This window comes from Pristis pectinata, chromosome 24, assembly GCF_009764475.1.
Source record: "Pristis pectinata isolate sPriPec2 chromosome 24, sPriPec2.1.pri, whole genome shotgun sequence".
NCBI classification, from domain to species: domain Eukaryota; kingdom Metazoa; phylum Chordata; class Chondrichthyes; order Rhinopristiformes; family Pristidae; genus Pristis; species Pristis pectinata.
Window position 1 is genome coordinate 12,414,017 of NC_067428.1, and position 15,362 is coordinate 12,429,378.

The 15,362-nt window shown below is 42.9% G+C and overlaps 1 protein-coding gene across 1 annotated transcript in view; it reads right to left on the minus strand.

Annotated features, from left to right (window-relative positions):
• The window catches only part of LOC127582603 (uncharacterized), a 31,470-nt gene that overhangs the window by 9,546 nt on the left and 6,562 nt on the right, over positions 1–15,362 (minus strand). Inside the window, exon 2 of the mRNA XM_052038038.1 lies at positions 5,715–6,617. Within this exon, the coding sequence (XP_051893998.1) occupies positions 5,715–6,518 (804 nt within the window). The 5' untranslated portion in view covers positions 6,519–6,617. The remainder of the gene's footprint in view (positions 1–5,714; positions 6,618–15,362) is intronic.

Sequence of the window (15,362 nt, forward strand, 5' to 3'; positions counted from 1 at the left end):
CACGTCCCTAGATCCCTCAAGGTTGCCACACAGGTAAATAGGGTTGTTAAGAAGGCGTACGGAGTGTTGGCCTTCATTAGTCGGGGTATTGAGTTCAAGAGCCGCAAGGTGATGTTGCAGCTCTATAGAACTCTGGTCAGACCACACTTGGAGTATTGTGTTCAGTTCTGGTCGCCTAAATTATAGAAAGGATGTGGAAGCTTTAGAGAGGGTGCAAAGGAAATTTACCAGGATGTTGCCTGAATTGGAGATCATGTCTTATGAGGATAGGTTGAGTGAGCTAGGGCTTTTCTCTTTGGAGAGAAGGAGGAGGAGAGGTGACTTGATAAGAAGCATGGATCAAGTGGACAGTCAGAGACTTTTTCCCAGTGCGACAATGGCTAACACGAGGGGACATAATTTTAAGGTGATTGGAGGAAGGTATAAGGGGGGTGTCAGGGGTAAGTTCTTTTTTTACACAGAGTGGTGGGTGCGTGGAACGCACTACCAGCAGAGGTTGCGGGGGCAGATACACTAGGGACATTTAAGAGACTCTTAGATAGACACATGAATGATAGAAAAATAGGGGGCAATGTGGGAGGAAAGGGTTAGATAGATCTTAGAGCAGGATAAAATATCGGCACAACATTGTGGGCCGAAGGGCCTGTACTGTGCTGTAGTGTTCTATGAGTCAATGACTGGGGAAATGCACCCATTAATCATGGCTATTGAACTGTTGAACACGAAACACTCTTAGGTCACCCTAAACCACAGATTATAAACTTCTCTCCATGCTGGTAGATTTCAGCTTGAATCTTTTATCTAATGTGATATGTTCCAATCCCTACACCAGCCATTATATGGCCTCTTTATACTTGAGTCTATTCAAAATGACTTTCTGTGATCCCCAGAACCAGTAAAGAGATGGAAACTTTAATTTGACTCTAGGTGTTCGCAGGACATGCCACTCTCTCGAAGAAAGGGAAGGGGAAGTTAGGAAACCATGTTCTCATTGCTGGTTCAGAGGAGGAAAGAATTAGCAGCTTCAAAGTCTTGGGCATGAACATCTCAGATGACCTATCCTGGGCCCAGCACATAGATGCAATCATGAAGAAGGCATTGCTAGTGTGTATGTACTGCCTGTACTGTGCTGTGATGTTCTATGTTCTATATTTTAGTGCCTCTACTTTCTTAGAAAATTAGGGAGATTTAACAAACTTCAACAGATGCACTTTTGAAAGCACCCTAACTGGTTGCTTCATGGCGTGGTACGGCAATTCCAAGGTACAGGAACGCAAGAGGCTGCAAAGAGTAGTGGACACAGCCCAGTCCATCGTGGGCACATCCCTTCCCACCATTGACAGCATCCACAGGAGGCACTGCCTCAAGAAGGTGGCATCTATTATCAAGGATCCCCACCATCCGGGTCATGCCCTCTTCTCGCTGCTACTGTCAGGCAGGAGGTATAGAAGCCTGAAATCCCATACCACCAGGTTCAGGAGCAGCTACTTTCCAACAACCATCAGGTTTTTGAACTGACCTGCAGAACCCCAATCCTATCTCAGCAACAGAGCACTACGGACCACCTTCGCACTTCCATGGACTTGTCTCTGATTTGTGTCTTTTTTTTTGCACCGTCTTTTTGCACAGATTTTTTTTCTGTCTTCACTGTCTTGTATAATTTATGTGTAATTAATATTCTGTGTGTTGTCTGTACCTACGTTCCTGTGATGCTGCTCCAAGCAAGTTTTTCATTGTACCTGCACCTCACTATACTTGTGCACACAATAAATTCAACCTGACTTGAGATTGTCTGCCTGTGCTGTAATCACCACTAGCTGATTCTGAATTCAACAGAGTTCTGCTGAATAACAGACGGCTTTCTGCATCAAATCACGCCATAGTGATAAGCTTCAGAAAGGTCTGATGCTGGCAAGGCTGAACTCTGATTGAAGTCTCTAACACTTCAAGTGCCTACATCAGCAGCTGCTCTTCTGAATTCAGTCCTGGATTATTGATGGTTTACTATAGTATTCAATTAACTGCTTTGCCATTTCCTTACCTAATAATTGTGTAGTGTAGCAATGACCTGTGCCATTAAAATAAACATTTAAACTAAACAGTTTGAACTGGCATCTCATTCAGTCAGGTTTATCACAGTTGATCCAATTCGGCCCTCAGCCAGTATGCACTGTTTGATCAGGAAATGAAACCTGGTACACACCTTGTCAGCTGTCGCTCAGCAGCAGGTCTCTCACCTCTGAGTAAATTGGTTGTGAACTGAAGAACCATGTCAAAGCCTCAAGCACCTAATTCAGCTGGCACCCCAGTTCTGTACTAAGGAAGAGCTGTACTGTTGTCTTTTGAATGAGATATTAAACTGAGGCCCTCTCGAGTGGATATGATATAGTGACAATTTCAAAAAACAGTGGAGAACTTTCTTAAATAAAAACAGGGAATGCTAGAAGTACTCAGCAGGTCAGGCAGCATCTGCAGAGACAGGAGCAGTGATAACGTTTCAGGTTGATGACCTTCCGTCAGAAATAAGGCAAGTGAGAAAATGAGCATGTTTTAAGTTGCAGAGAGGAGCAGGAGTGGAAAGAGAATGCCTGTGATAGGGTGGAGTGAGACTGTGATGCAAATGGTGTCGGTGCCATCTGGGCAAGGATGATGAAGGCTCATTAATTGCAAGTGATTTGTCTGGTGGAGATGCAGGTAGAAGGAGGTGAGTGAGGACAGACAAAGAAAAAAAAGTTGGAACTGTGAGACAAAGAACAATGCAATTGATGGATATTGGTGTTGGTTTATTATTGTCTCTTGTACCGAGGTACAGTGAAAAACTTGTCTTGCATACTGTTTGTACAGATCAATTCATTACACAGTGCATTGAGGTAGTACAGGGTAAAAACAATAACAGAATACAGAGTAAAGTGTCACAGCTACAAGGAAGTGCATTGCAGGTAGGCAATAAGGTGCAAGGTCATAACAAGGTAGATTGTGAGATCAAGAGTCCATCTCATCGTATAAAGGAAACATTCAATAGTCTCATCACAGTGGGATAGAAGCTGTCCTTGAGCCTGGTGGTATGTGCCCTCAGGGTCCTGTATCTTCTGCCTGATGGGAGAGGGGAGAAGAGAGAATGACCCGGGTGGGTGCGGTCTTTGATTATGCTGGCTGCTTCACCAAGGCAGCGAGAGGTATAGACAGAGTCCATGGAGGGGAGGCTGGTTTCTGTGATGTGCTGGGTTGTGTCCACAACTCTCTGCAGTTTCTTGCAGTCCTGGACAGAGCAGTTGCCATACCAAGCTGTGATGCATCCGGATAGGATGCTTTCTATGGTGCATCGATAAAAGTTGGTATCAAAGGGGACATGCCAAATTTCTTTAGGCTCCTGAGGAAGTAGAGGTGCTGGTGAGCTTTCTTGGCCATGGTGTCTACTTGGTTAGACCAGGACAGGCTTTTGGTAATGTTTCCTCCAAGGAACTTGAAGCCCTCAACCCTCTCAACCTCAGCACCATTGATGTAAACAGGTGCATGTACACTGCCCCCTTTCCTGAAGTCAATAACCAGCCCCTTAGTTTTGCTGACATTGAGGGAAAGGTTGTTGTCATGACACCATTCCACTAAGCTCTCTATCTCCTTCTTGTACTCCGACTCATCATTATTTGAGACATGGCCCACTATGGTGGTATCATCTGCAAATTTGTAGATGGAGTTAGAGCAGAATCTGGCCACACAGTCATGAGTATAGAGGGAGTAGAGTACAGGGCTGAGGACACAGCCTTCTCAACCAGTGTTGAGAATAATTGTGCTGGAGATGTTGCTGCCTATCCTCACTGATTGCAGTCTGTTGGTCAGAAAGTCAAGGACCCATTTGCAGAGGGAGATGTTGAGTCCCAGGTCTCATAGTTTGGTGATGAGTTTGCTTGGAATTATAGTATTGAAGGCGGAGCTGTAGTTAATAAACAATAGTCTAATGTAGGTGTATTTACTGTCCAGATGCTCCAGAGATGAGTGTAGGGCCAGGGAGATGGCATCCACTGTAGACCTGTCAATTGCAGTGGCTCGAGGTTGACTGGGAGACTGGAGTTGATGCATGCCATGACCAGTCCCTTGAAGCACTTCATGATGGTGGATGTCAGAGCCACCAGTTGGTAGTCATTAAGGCATGTTACCTTGTTTTTCTTAGGTACCCAGATGATAGTGATCTTCTGAAAACAGGTAGGAACCTCAGATTGAAGCAGGGAGAGGTTAAATATGTCTGTAAATACCCCCACCAGCTGATGATTACAAGATCTGAGGACACGGCCAGGAACACCATCCAGGCCAGATGCTTTCTGCAGGTTCACTGTGTGGAAGACTGATCTTAAATCCTTGACAGTAACCACAGATTCAGTTGCATTGGAGGCTGTCGGGGTGGGTGGTGACAATCCACTCCCCTTCTGTTCAAAACATGCAATAGAATGCGTTAAGCTCATCAGGAGGGGATGTGCTGTTGTTGACAATGCTGCCTGACTTTGTTTTGTAGCCTGTTATAGATCTGAATTGTTTCAGATAACCAGCCTTTGGGCAGTGCTGAGAAGAGTCTATTTCCTGCTCTTTCTACTGCCAATGACACCTGGGTCTTTTGATCTAATCATTAGATGCCATATTACCATGCACCAGATTAATCTGATGCTCCTCAAATGGACTTTCAGGAGCATCTCCTTGATACCTAAATTATGAGCAATAGCTTCTCTCAAGGCTTGGCTATTACTAATAATATCCAAGTGTCTTACCATGCACATCATCTTGTGTGTTCATACTTTCACATGACCTTGCCGTACAGGTTACAAACCTTGATGTCATTGCCAACACTCTTACGCAGCTGACCTCATATTTCTTTCCCTGCAGATTCCCACTAAATCCCTCACACATCACCATGAGGTTATTCTACCTGATATACCGCTTTTGGCATATCCTTTTGTGGTAGTCCACTGAACCATGACCTTTCACACCACCGAGGGGACATTCAAATCCCACTCAAAAGAGATCTGCTAGAAGGTTAAATCACGGGCTGTGCTGATGCAGAAATTGCAGGAATATCCTGCGGCGTCTGGGCTGATGTGCTGTGAGCGGACACGCTCTCACTGGTGTACTGTACATGGTAACAGGGAACCGCCCACTGTGGCAGTTCAAACATAAACCTGCCAAGTGCACAGTTGCCGCATAAACAGCGGAATGCTGAAACCAACACCAATCCACCGCTTCTTGTTCTGGCCAACAATCTGCCCCCAGTTTTCTTGGACACGTACAAAGTGCAAGAGAGTCTTCCTGCTTCCCTGCCAGCGACAATCCAGACGTCAGCTGTCCGCCTCCCCGTTCTGGGAAGGTTCTCACCCAGAGTGGGAAGGGACGCTGGCAAACAGAAAGGAACAATGCAGACGTCCCAAAGGAAAAACTTCTGATTCCAGTCTCAAACCTTGCCCATCCCAGCTTCGATATTCCCCAAAGCTGCTCCATCAGCAGCAACAGAACGGAGCTGATGTGTACGTCCCCATTAATGGAAGGTTAAAGACAATTACTGTGAGCACCCCGAGGTTAGAGTTATGACCATGTAGCCCGAACTCCAGACCACGTGTGTGGAAGACTAGAAAAACAACACAAACTTCCGTAGCCAGCAGAAGCCAGCAATGTTAGCCGCCGGACACACGGACAGGACGGATAGGCTGGAAGGACAGTAACATGTATCTCACCTCATGCCTCGATGCACACTCATCAGCCGCCGAGGCGTCCTCCAAACTAGGTGTGAGGAATATCTTCGGGAACGAGACTAATCGGTTACTTTGGCACCTCACGGGGTGAAAGACAAGGTCTGGGTTTGCCAGGATACCATCTTTAGTGACTTGGAGGAGGCCGACCTTTGGGTTGCGGGCTGAGGGAGTGAGAGCGCCGCTGGGAGGCGGCTCCCGCCCACCGGGAGGATCCACGATTGGTGGCAAGGACATGTTGATTTTCAAAAGTTCAAAGGAACCTTTCTTACTCCGACTTCTTCTGGACACTGAGTGTGGAAGAGGTTTCCAGATACGGGCGTCTGCCGGCTGCTGACTTCTGTCAAATGCCAACGTGTCCGCGGGGTTCGGTGGGACGACCCTGTCCACCTCATCCGACACGGTGCGTTTGTCCACGGTCTCCGCTGGGCGCTCACTGGGCTCATGGACCCTCGCTAAAGCCGCTCGGAGGTCAACGGTGATTCTCTGCACATTGCCGGGAGGCAGATGTGGTGGAGAGACAGGACGGATTTCAGAGTTACCGAGCCCCCCAGCGCACCTCACTTCTGGTATCTGGATGTTCTGGGGAGATGCAATGGCCGGTAAGGTCGAATGCTGCATGCTGGCTCTCCAGTTCCTCCTGGTTTTGGCCACTTTGGCGACTCGGCGTTTCACTGATGAACCGGTCCCGATGCTGAGGCACCGGCTCACCAGCAGGCTGATATTCAGTTGTGGGGATGGTATCCTTTCCACCTTTTCCCCTCTCTGGTACAGACCGACCCTTCGCATCGTCGTAACACCAAGGCAACCCCGTGGTTGAGCTGACAATCTCCAAGCCTGTTGTCAAGTTTCAGGGGCTTTTTATTAGATCGGCAAAATCTGTGATATCTGCAATTAATAAAACAACATACATTATTCTTAAGTGTTATAAAGTGAACCAGTTCTGCACTGTAAGTTTGAGGTAACAAAAATCCATTTAAAGCATCTTGCTTCATCCCCTTGACTTTTGAAGTGCAGTTCTTCAGGCTGCTGTTCTGGGCCTATCAAGAGAATAAATGTTGACAGCTTTTGACTATCAAAGATACCACAAGCAAATTGTAGTCCTTCTCCACCCAGTGTACACGTATGCAATGGGGTGATATCAGGATCAGGACATAACCAGGATAAGCTCTGGTTTATGTATCTCTCTCCTTGGTTCAGAGACAAACTGGAACATGCAGTGTGGGGTACGGATCAAACTTTGAAATTTCCAGCTGCCTGCCCCAGTTAGGAACTGAGCAGTTCATTTCTTAACTGATCCAGCAGAGGTCAACTTGTGCACATTCATCTAAGGAAGATAAAAAGCAGGAGGCAGCATCCCCGTCTGTCACCAGCAGCTGAATTAATCATCTTGGCACCCTGACAAAAATAGTCAGGAGCAACCTCCACTCATTGAAGACGCAATATGTGGAACTTCTATTTGTCTTGTAATGATAATAAAGGCCAGTTTTTAACTCCATGTGCTGGAAATTTCATCCACTCCTCCTAATAGTAACAAATTTCCATGCTTACCTAGTCAGTCAGCATTCAATCTGGCTCTAATGCATCTAATGCAATGTCATGTCAATGACACAAAATAATTTTGGGAAAGCTGCCTGGATTCTTGGATGTAAACAGAATGTTGATGGCATATTTATATGATTTTCATCTATTGAAGATGATTATGAATATTGTCTCACTGCGTGTTCACACCTAGAACGTAAGAACAGAAGAAACGGGAGCAGGAGTAGGACATCTGGCCTGTCGAGCCTGCTCCGCCATTCAATAAGATCGTGGCTGATCTGGCTGTGGTCTCAGCTCCACCTACCTGCCTTTACCATATGACCCTTAATTCCCTTACTATGTAAAAATCTATCTAACTGTCTTAAATATATTTAATGAGGTAGCCTCTACTGCTTCCCTGGGCAGAGAATTCCACCGATTCACTACTCTCTGGGAAAAGCAGTTTCTCCTCATCTCCATCCTAAATCTATTCCCCCAAATCTTGAGGCTATGTCCCCTAGTTCTAGTCTCACCTACCAGTGGAAACAACTTTCCTGCCTCCATCTTATCTATTCCTTTCATAATTTAATATGTTTCTAAAAGATCCCCTCTCATTCTTCTGAATTCCAGCGAGTATAGTCCCAGGCAAATCAACCTGGTGAACCTTCTCTGCACTGCCTCCAAAGCCAGTATATCTTTTCTCAAGTAAGGAGACCAGAGCTGCACGCAGTACTCCAGGTGCGGCCTCACCAGTACCCTGTACAGTTGCAACATAACCTCCCTGCTCTTAAATTCAATCCCTCCAGCAATGAAGGCCAACATTCCATTTGCCTTCTTGATAACCTGTTGCACCTGCAAATCAACCTTTTCCAATTCACACACAAGCACTCTCAAGTCCCTCTGCACAACAGCATGCTGCAATCTTTCACCATTTAAATAATAATCTGATCTATTTTTCCTTCCAAAGTGGATGATCTCACATTTACCAAGATTGTACTCCATCTGCCAGACCCTTGTTCACTCACTCAACCTATCTATATCTCTCTGCAGACTCTCCACAATTTGCTTTTCCACTCAGTTTAGTGTCATCAGCAAACCGAGATATGATACACTTAGTCCCCTCTTCCAAATCGTTAATGTATATCATGAACAGCTGCGGGCCCAGCACCGACCCCTGCAGCACCCCACTCACCACTGATTGCCAACCAGAGAACCACCCATTTATCCCAACTCTCTGCCTTCTAGTGGTTAACCAATCCTCTATCCATGCTAATACATTACCCCCAACTCCATGCATCTTATGGATGTCTTTTATGCGACACTTTATCAAAAGCCTTCTGGAAATCCAAGTATACAACACCCACCTGTTCCCCTCTATCCACTGCGCTCGTTATATCCTCAAAGAACTCCAGTAAGTTTGTCAAATAGGACCCTCCCTTCCTGAATCCATGCTGTGTCTGCCTGATGGAACTACATCTATCCAGATAACTCGCTATTTCTTCCTTAGTGATAGCATCAAGTATTTTCCCGACTACAGGCGTTAAGCTAACTGGCCTATAGTTACCCGCCTTTTACCTACGTCCTTTTTTTAAACAGTGGCATGACATTTGCTGTCTTCCAATCCGCCAGGACATGCCCAGAGTCCAGAGAATTTTGGTAAATTATTACAAACATGTCTACTATAACTTCCGCTGTTTCTTTCAGTACCCGGGGATGCATCCCATCAGGACCGAGGACTTGTCTACCTTTAGACCCACTAGTTTGCTCATCACTACCTCTTTAGTGACAGCAATTGTATCAAGATCCTCACCTCCTATCGCATCCATAACATCTCTCTTTGGCATGTTAGATGTGTCCTCCACCGTGAAAACCAACACAAAATAGTTGTTCAAAGCCTCAGCTATTTCCACATTACCCAGTATTAATTCCCCCTCCTCATCATCCAAGGGACCTATGTTCACTTTAGCCACCCTTTTCCGCTTTATATAATTATAAAAACTTTACTAACTTTATTTATATTTTGTGCCAGTTTACTTTCATAATCTATCTTTCCTTCCCTTATTGCTTGCTTAGTGGTTCTTTGCTGTTTTTTTTAAGTTTTCCTAATCTTCCAGCTTCCCACTACTCTTGGCATGAGCTTTTAGTTTGATGCCTTCTTTTATTTCCTTAGTTATTCAAGGCTGGCTCTTCCCACCCTTATAGTCCTTGCTTTTAACTGGAATATAGTTTTGTTGAGCACTGTGAAAAATCTCTTTGGAAGTCTCCCACTGTTCCTCAACTGTCTCACCATATAACTTAGGAACACAGGCAACCGCAGTAGACTGCTCCCTCCCTGAACTCATTGCTACTCTAATCTATTTTAGATGTGGGTTTCCTCCTGGAGCTCCAGTTTCTTCCCACATTGCAAAGATGTGCAGGGTGAGAGGTTAATTGGCCCTACTGTGTAAGTCGTTGATAGAATCTGGGGGGAGCTGATGGGAATGTGGGGAGAATAAAAAATGGGATCAGTGATAAGTTAGTGTAAATATATGGATGTTTGATAGTGAACTTATTGGGCCAAAGGGCTGGTTTCCATTTTGTAAGACTCTACAACTAGAAGTATACCTGTCAGTAGATGAATCACTAGAAGAGTTGCAGGTTTAGTCTTAAATTTGTGCTAAAGTAATCAGTTTCACCCCAGCAGCAGGTAGGGTGCTCGATAACTTTGGAAACACTACTCCTGATTGTGTGTGCATGTGTGTGTGCACGTGTTGGCATGCTCACTTGCGTAGACGAAGTAGGAACCGTTGGACTTAATTTTGATGTTCCACATATTCAAATAATATACCAACACACACTATTTAGATTCACAGGAAGAATGATATTTCTGCTCAAGTAAAGAGACATCTGATGCCACAGTACCAAGAGATTAGATAACCAGTAGACCAGGAGGGGTTAGAAATGGATTGTTAAACAACACAGTGCATGTTACGTTCGTTGTTATTTCCTTTCTTTCTTGCTCCATAATATTAGTTTGTTATGTTCTTCCATCACATAATTAATTCCAGGATCTTTTTAATTGATATATGCGTCACCACAGAAAAAACAACTTTAAATCTATCTATAGAAGCTCTAAGTTAACACATCTGATGACACATTTCAAAGTGTCGAAGTACAGAAATATAGCATCTTATGTCATTAGCTTCTGAGCTGAAATGGAAATGTAGAAATCAATGGCAATCTGTAGTCATTTACTCCCAAAGAGGTTGTTAAATTCTGATCCCTCAATATATTAACAATTTACTTATCAATGCAGACTTTCAAATCAACAACATTGGCCTGATGTTTAAAGGCATCCAGAAACACAAGTTATTAAGGATAAAACAAACATTATTTTGAAAGAGAGCAAACTGAATAGCAGAGATGGTGTGATAAACTCATATCGAACCTTGGAGTATTGTGTCGAGTATAATCTTCATATAGAGTGATCGAATCGTACAGAAGTACAGCATGGAAGCAGACCCTTCGGCTCATCAAGTCCACAAGGGATATAGGGATAGGGCAGGAAAGTGATGTTTGAGGTAGAAGATCAGCCATCATCTTGTAGAATGGCAGTACAGATGGTCTACTCTTGTTCCCATCTCTAAAGTTTAGCCAGTACTAACAAGTTGTGGATCAGCTGAACACATCTACTGGGGAATGAGAGTGAGGGGAGGGTCCAGATTACTGCCAAAGCTAGAATCAATTAAAGCAGGCATGCACAACCTAAAAGTTAGCCTGCAACTCTTAAGAGGGAGTTGCATTGTGCAGGAGCAGGTGCTGGTAGTTGTGCAGGCAGTGAAACTGATTGGGAAAAATTTGAGAATAACTCAATGTGGGAGGGAGAAGCTGCCATGATTTTCGAACACTTCAATGGTGGGCTTGATGAAGGAGATGCAAAGGAAAAGTTCTGTTTTACATAGTTCCAGAAGGATCTCCAGGCAGCTCGTTAGATTAATTAGGTTCACAGGAAGAATGATATTTCTGCTCATGTAAAGCAACATCTGATGCCACAGTACTAAGAGATTAGATAACCAGTAGACCAGGAGGTCTTCTCATCCTGTTCAAAAGGCTGATAACAGATACTACAATGATCAATATCAGAAGTCAGCCCCTGAAAATCTCTGATCCCACATCTGAAAAGTTAAAAGATTAACAGCTTCTAGTAGAGTTCCTGTCAGAGCTGGAAACTAGCAGTAACTGTGCACAAGACTAAGCAATACAATGAAAGGAGTGAGGATAAACAAATACACTGCAGTTAATGAGAATCAGTGTTTAGTATCGGCTTTATAACACCAGGCAAACATAAGCATAAAGAGAAAAAAGACATATTCATTTGCACCATCCCAAAGCATTTTACAGTCAATGATGTATTTTTGAAGAATACTCACAGTTGTATGGCAGGAATCAAATCAGCTAATTTGTGTAAGTAAGCTCCAACTACAGCCAGGAAAATATTAACAATCAGATAAGGTATTTGGTGATCTTGACTGGGGGATAAATATTGATTAGGACCCCATGAGGAACTCCACTTCTTTTCGTCAGATAATGCCATGGGATCTTTCACATCTTCCAAAGAAAGTGAATAGTGCCTCAGTTTAATGTCTCATCTGAAAGACGTCACCTCCTGCAATGTAGTATTTCCATTACACTGCAATGCCAGTCTGTATTTTTTTCTCAAGTCTCTGGTGCGTGATTTGAGCCCAGATTTTTCCTACTCAAGAGGTGAGTGTGCTACCGAGTCACAGGTAACACCCAACAAATAGAGGACGTCTGGTATGTTTCCTAGGTCACTAAGTAATCTATAGTAAACATCATTCCTGCCTAACAGTTTTTGATGCAGCTTGCAGGTAATTTACATAGTTTCTTGCATACTTTATGCATTGTTGAAACAATTTCATTGTACATCCTCCATTTCTTGCCCATCACAGCATCAGACTACATAAGGCCACGTCTTTCCAGAGACCAGATTAACGTGGGTAAATGGGAAGTGAGCCAGGTACTGTTGGCACATGGACAGGTGATTTGTAAGGTCCTTTAGAAATTACAGAGCACACACCCTAAGAAACACAAACACAACAAGACCAACAGGAAGTGTAGTGTTTCTGTGCACACTCCCCATCCAAGTACCTGGAAACAGGGTTTTAAATGTCTGGCATAGATTGGTGCGCAAATGTAGTTTCAGGTATTTAATGTGTGTCATATTTGGACATGGGATACCAGCTGGTGGAAACTAATCTGCACCTGCAAAAAAATGAAAAGTATTTATTTCTGGATCAGAGCTAATAGAATTTCACTTTTGAGATTCTCACTAATGAAAATTATTTTTGCTACTTCTTCCCCCCTCTTCAACATTCAATTACCACCTCTACTTTCCTAAAAGCCATGGCTCATAACAAAATGTGGAGTCAACAGATGCTGGCTGATTGCCAGTATTTCACTTCAATTCCAATTAAATCAAAGCACGATGTAATTTTTCACATTTCACAATTCTGAATTCCTGTGTCGGATCCCTTATCTTTTTCTACCCTGAAGTAAATGCCATAGTTTCTCCCATTATATCTCATAATAAAATCCTCCACTCCCTGGTCTACTTGTAAAAGTCGTGTGATCGAGAGTTTAGTGAATTATTGTGGGTATAAAAATGTAAGCACCACATGCAGTGAATTCCCTGGTTTTTGAAACAGAACAAAGAAGACACCCTATTTGACACTCCTGCGCACTGTAATTGTAATGGTAAGTGGACCTTACCAGTACTCTAGCATTGTCTTAGGTTAACCTAAGGAGACATTAAAACTGGCAACAGAGACAGGATGTTGAAAAAAATTGATGAAAAAAATCATTGTTGCAACTTGTGGACTCTGTTAAAATTCCATGGCTGCAAGCAAAAATGGAAAGAAAAACAGCAGGGCCCCCAATTCGATATTCCTGACTTAAGGCTTAGTATCCCTTTAACATAGGTCCTGCAGGTTAAATCAAAGGGAAAGACAGAATTCCAAACAGCTGATTTTGACTGTATAAACCTAGGTAGTCAGTGGAACAAGCTGAGATAAAAATGCAAACACTCAGGAGACTTAACTATTGCAACACCATTTTGGTGGGAAAAGAAAGAAAATGGTGGCTCAAACATAGCAGGCTTCATGGGAAGCCTGAGGATATGTAGCAAGCCTTGGGAATCATTCACATCCTACATGGAAAGCACGGAGATGTTTTCCAAGGGCAAAAAACTGTTGAGCTGGAAAACATTTCAGCATTAAATGCTGCAAAGAAGGAATAGCAAACAGCAATATTACTTATGGAAATTGATTCTAGAGGTACTTCAGAGGCTGAAAGAATACTTTAAACCCACAACCATTTGAGAGACTAGACAGCTATAAATTAAGAGCGTGCAATCAAAAGCTAGGCAAAACCAAGAATGATTACATTGCAGCATTCAAAGATCTATCAAGATATTGTAACTGGAGACATTTCAGATTGTGCACTCAGGGAGATAGGTTTATGTGTCTTCTAAGATAAAACAAAACAGGCAGAGCTGTTTGGCAAAAGTGTCTTATATTTTACCTGGTGTGTAGGATTCCAACTTCCATGGAAAGAACAGCCAAGAATGCCAAGGAATTTTGTCCTGTGTTTGCCACAGCTGTAATGGTAGCCTACTGTTCAGTAACAAGGACAGCATCATGTCTCTGCATGTGGGGCAAGTCACTGTTGGAGAAGTACTGGCAGTCATGCACTGGTGAAGATGTACCAAATGCAACGGCTCTTTTAAAGAGTTTAAGAAATATTGGTATAAAAAGAAAAGATGTGGCAGCAGCATGTAAAACAAAACAGAAGGCAACAGACAGGTGTGTCTTAAGTGCATCATTAGCATAAAGAGAATGAGTTTCTTTAAGAAATCATAAAACAGAGAATCTGCACAATGTTACAACTCTGCAGATGATGACACAAAATAGCATCTAGGCGACAATCAATGGTTAGTGTGAGACAACAGGTCAGTTCTAGTCCTAGTGGGTGGATGGTCATTGGAGATGTTGATTTAAGAAGCTGCAGGTCGTTCCATTGTAGAGAAGGACACTTATGAAAACAGTGTGTTATGACTACCTTTTGTAAGGAACAAAATCAGTCACAAGATTTATTCAGGACAAGTTCTGGCACAAATATAACACATGGCATGCTATGATGGCTAGAGTTTCAAGTTATCCGTAATTAAAATGGGCTACACTGAATGATCAGATATTACAGACAATGATTGGGATTGGGCAAAAGTTTTAACTTCTGAAGCTGATGCTCCATCCAGATCACCAAATGAGCTATAAGATATTGGCAGCAAGGGTTTGATTTTCACATTGCAGTTTGCAGACAAGGATTTTCCAGTTACAGCCTATGACATTGATCAGCAAAGTCTTTGGAGGAAGGAAAAGAACAAAATATACAGTATTTTTAAATATAGGTATTAATAAAATCATGAAACTCTAGGTTTTTTAAAGGGGAGATTAAAGTACAAAAGTATACGGTTAACTCTTATTCTATACAAATTTCAATGGATATTGGGTCCAGTTTGGCCTTATTTAAGAGGAATGTCAAGACCATGGAGAAGACATAGCTTTTCCTTCCTCCCAACATTTTCACGTAGAATGTAGAAGCCTGTCATTCTGGTATTATATCGTATTTCATCACATTACATAGATTTTGTGTCATTGTTTAACTTTGATATTTTCTCATATAAAAATTCTGAGATTAATTATTATTGGTGTAGCTACAGTTCCAACAGATTTCTGAGAACACCATTTTTTTTATCTTCCATAGTCCAAAAATACACACACCAACCATTACTTTTGTTGCATTATCTCCTACTCATTCTGTAATATTACCTTTAAAGTCATTGCCTAACTTTATCAAGTTTCTTATGTGGCACTTCATCAAAGGCCATCTGAAAACAATCTGCAGTACTTCCTCACCATAACTACTTTCCCAGGAGAATATTGGTAGATTTCTTCAGGTTGTCCTCAATTAACCCATATCTTCCTAACAACGTACCAATTTTAAAACAAAAACAGAAAATAGTGGAAGTAGTCAACAGGCGGAGAAACAGAGTTA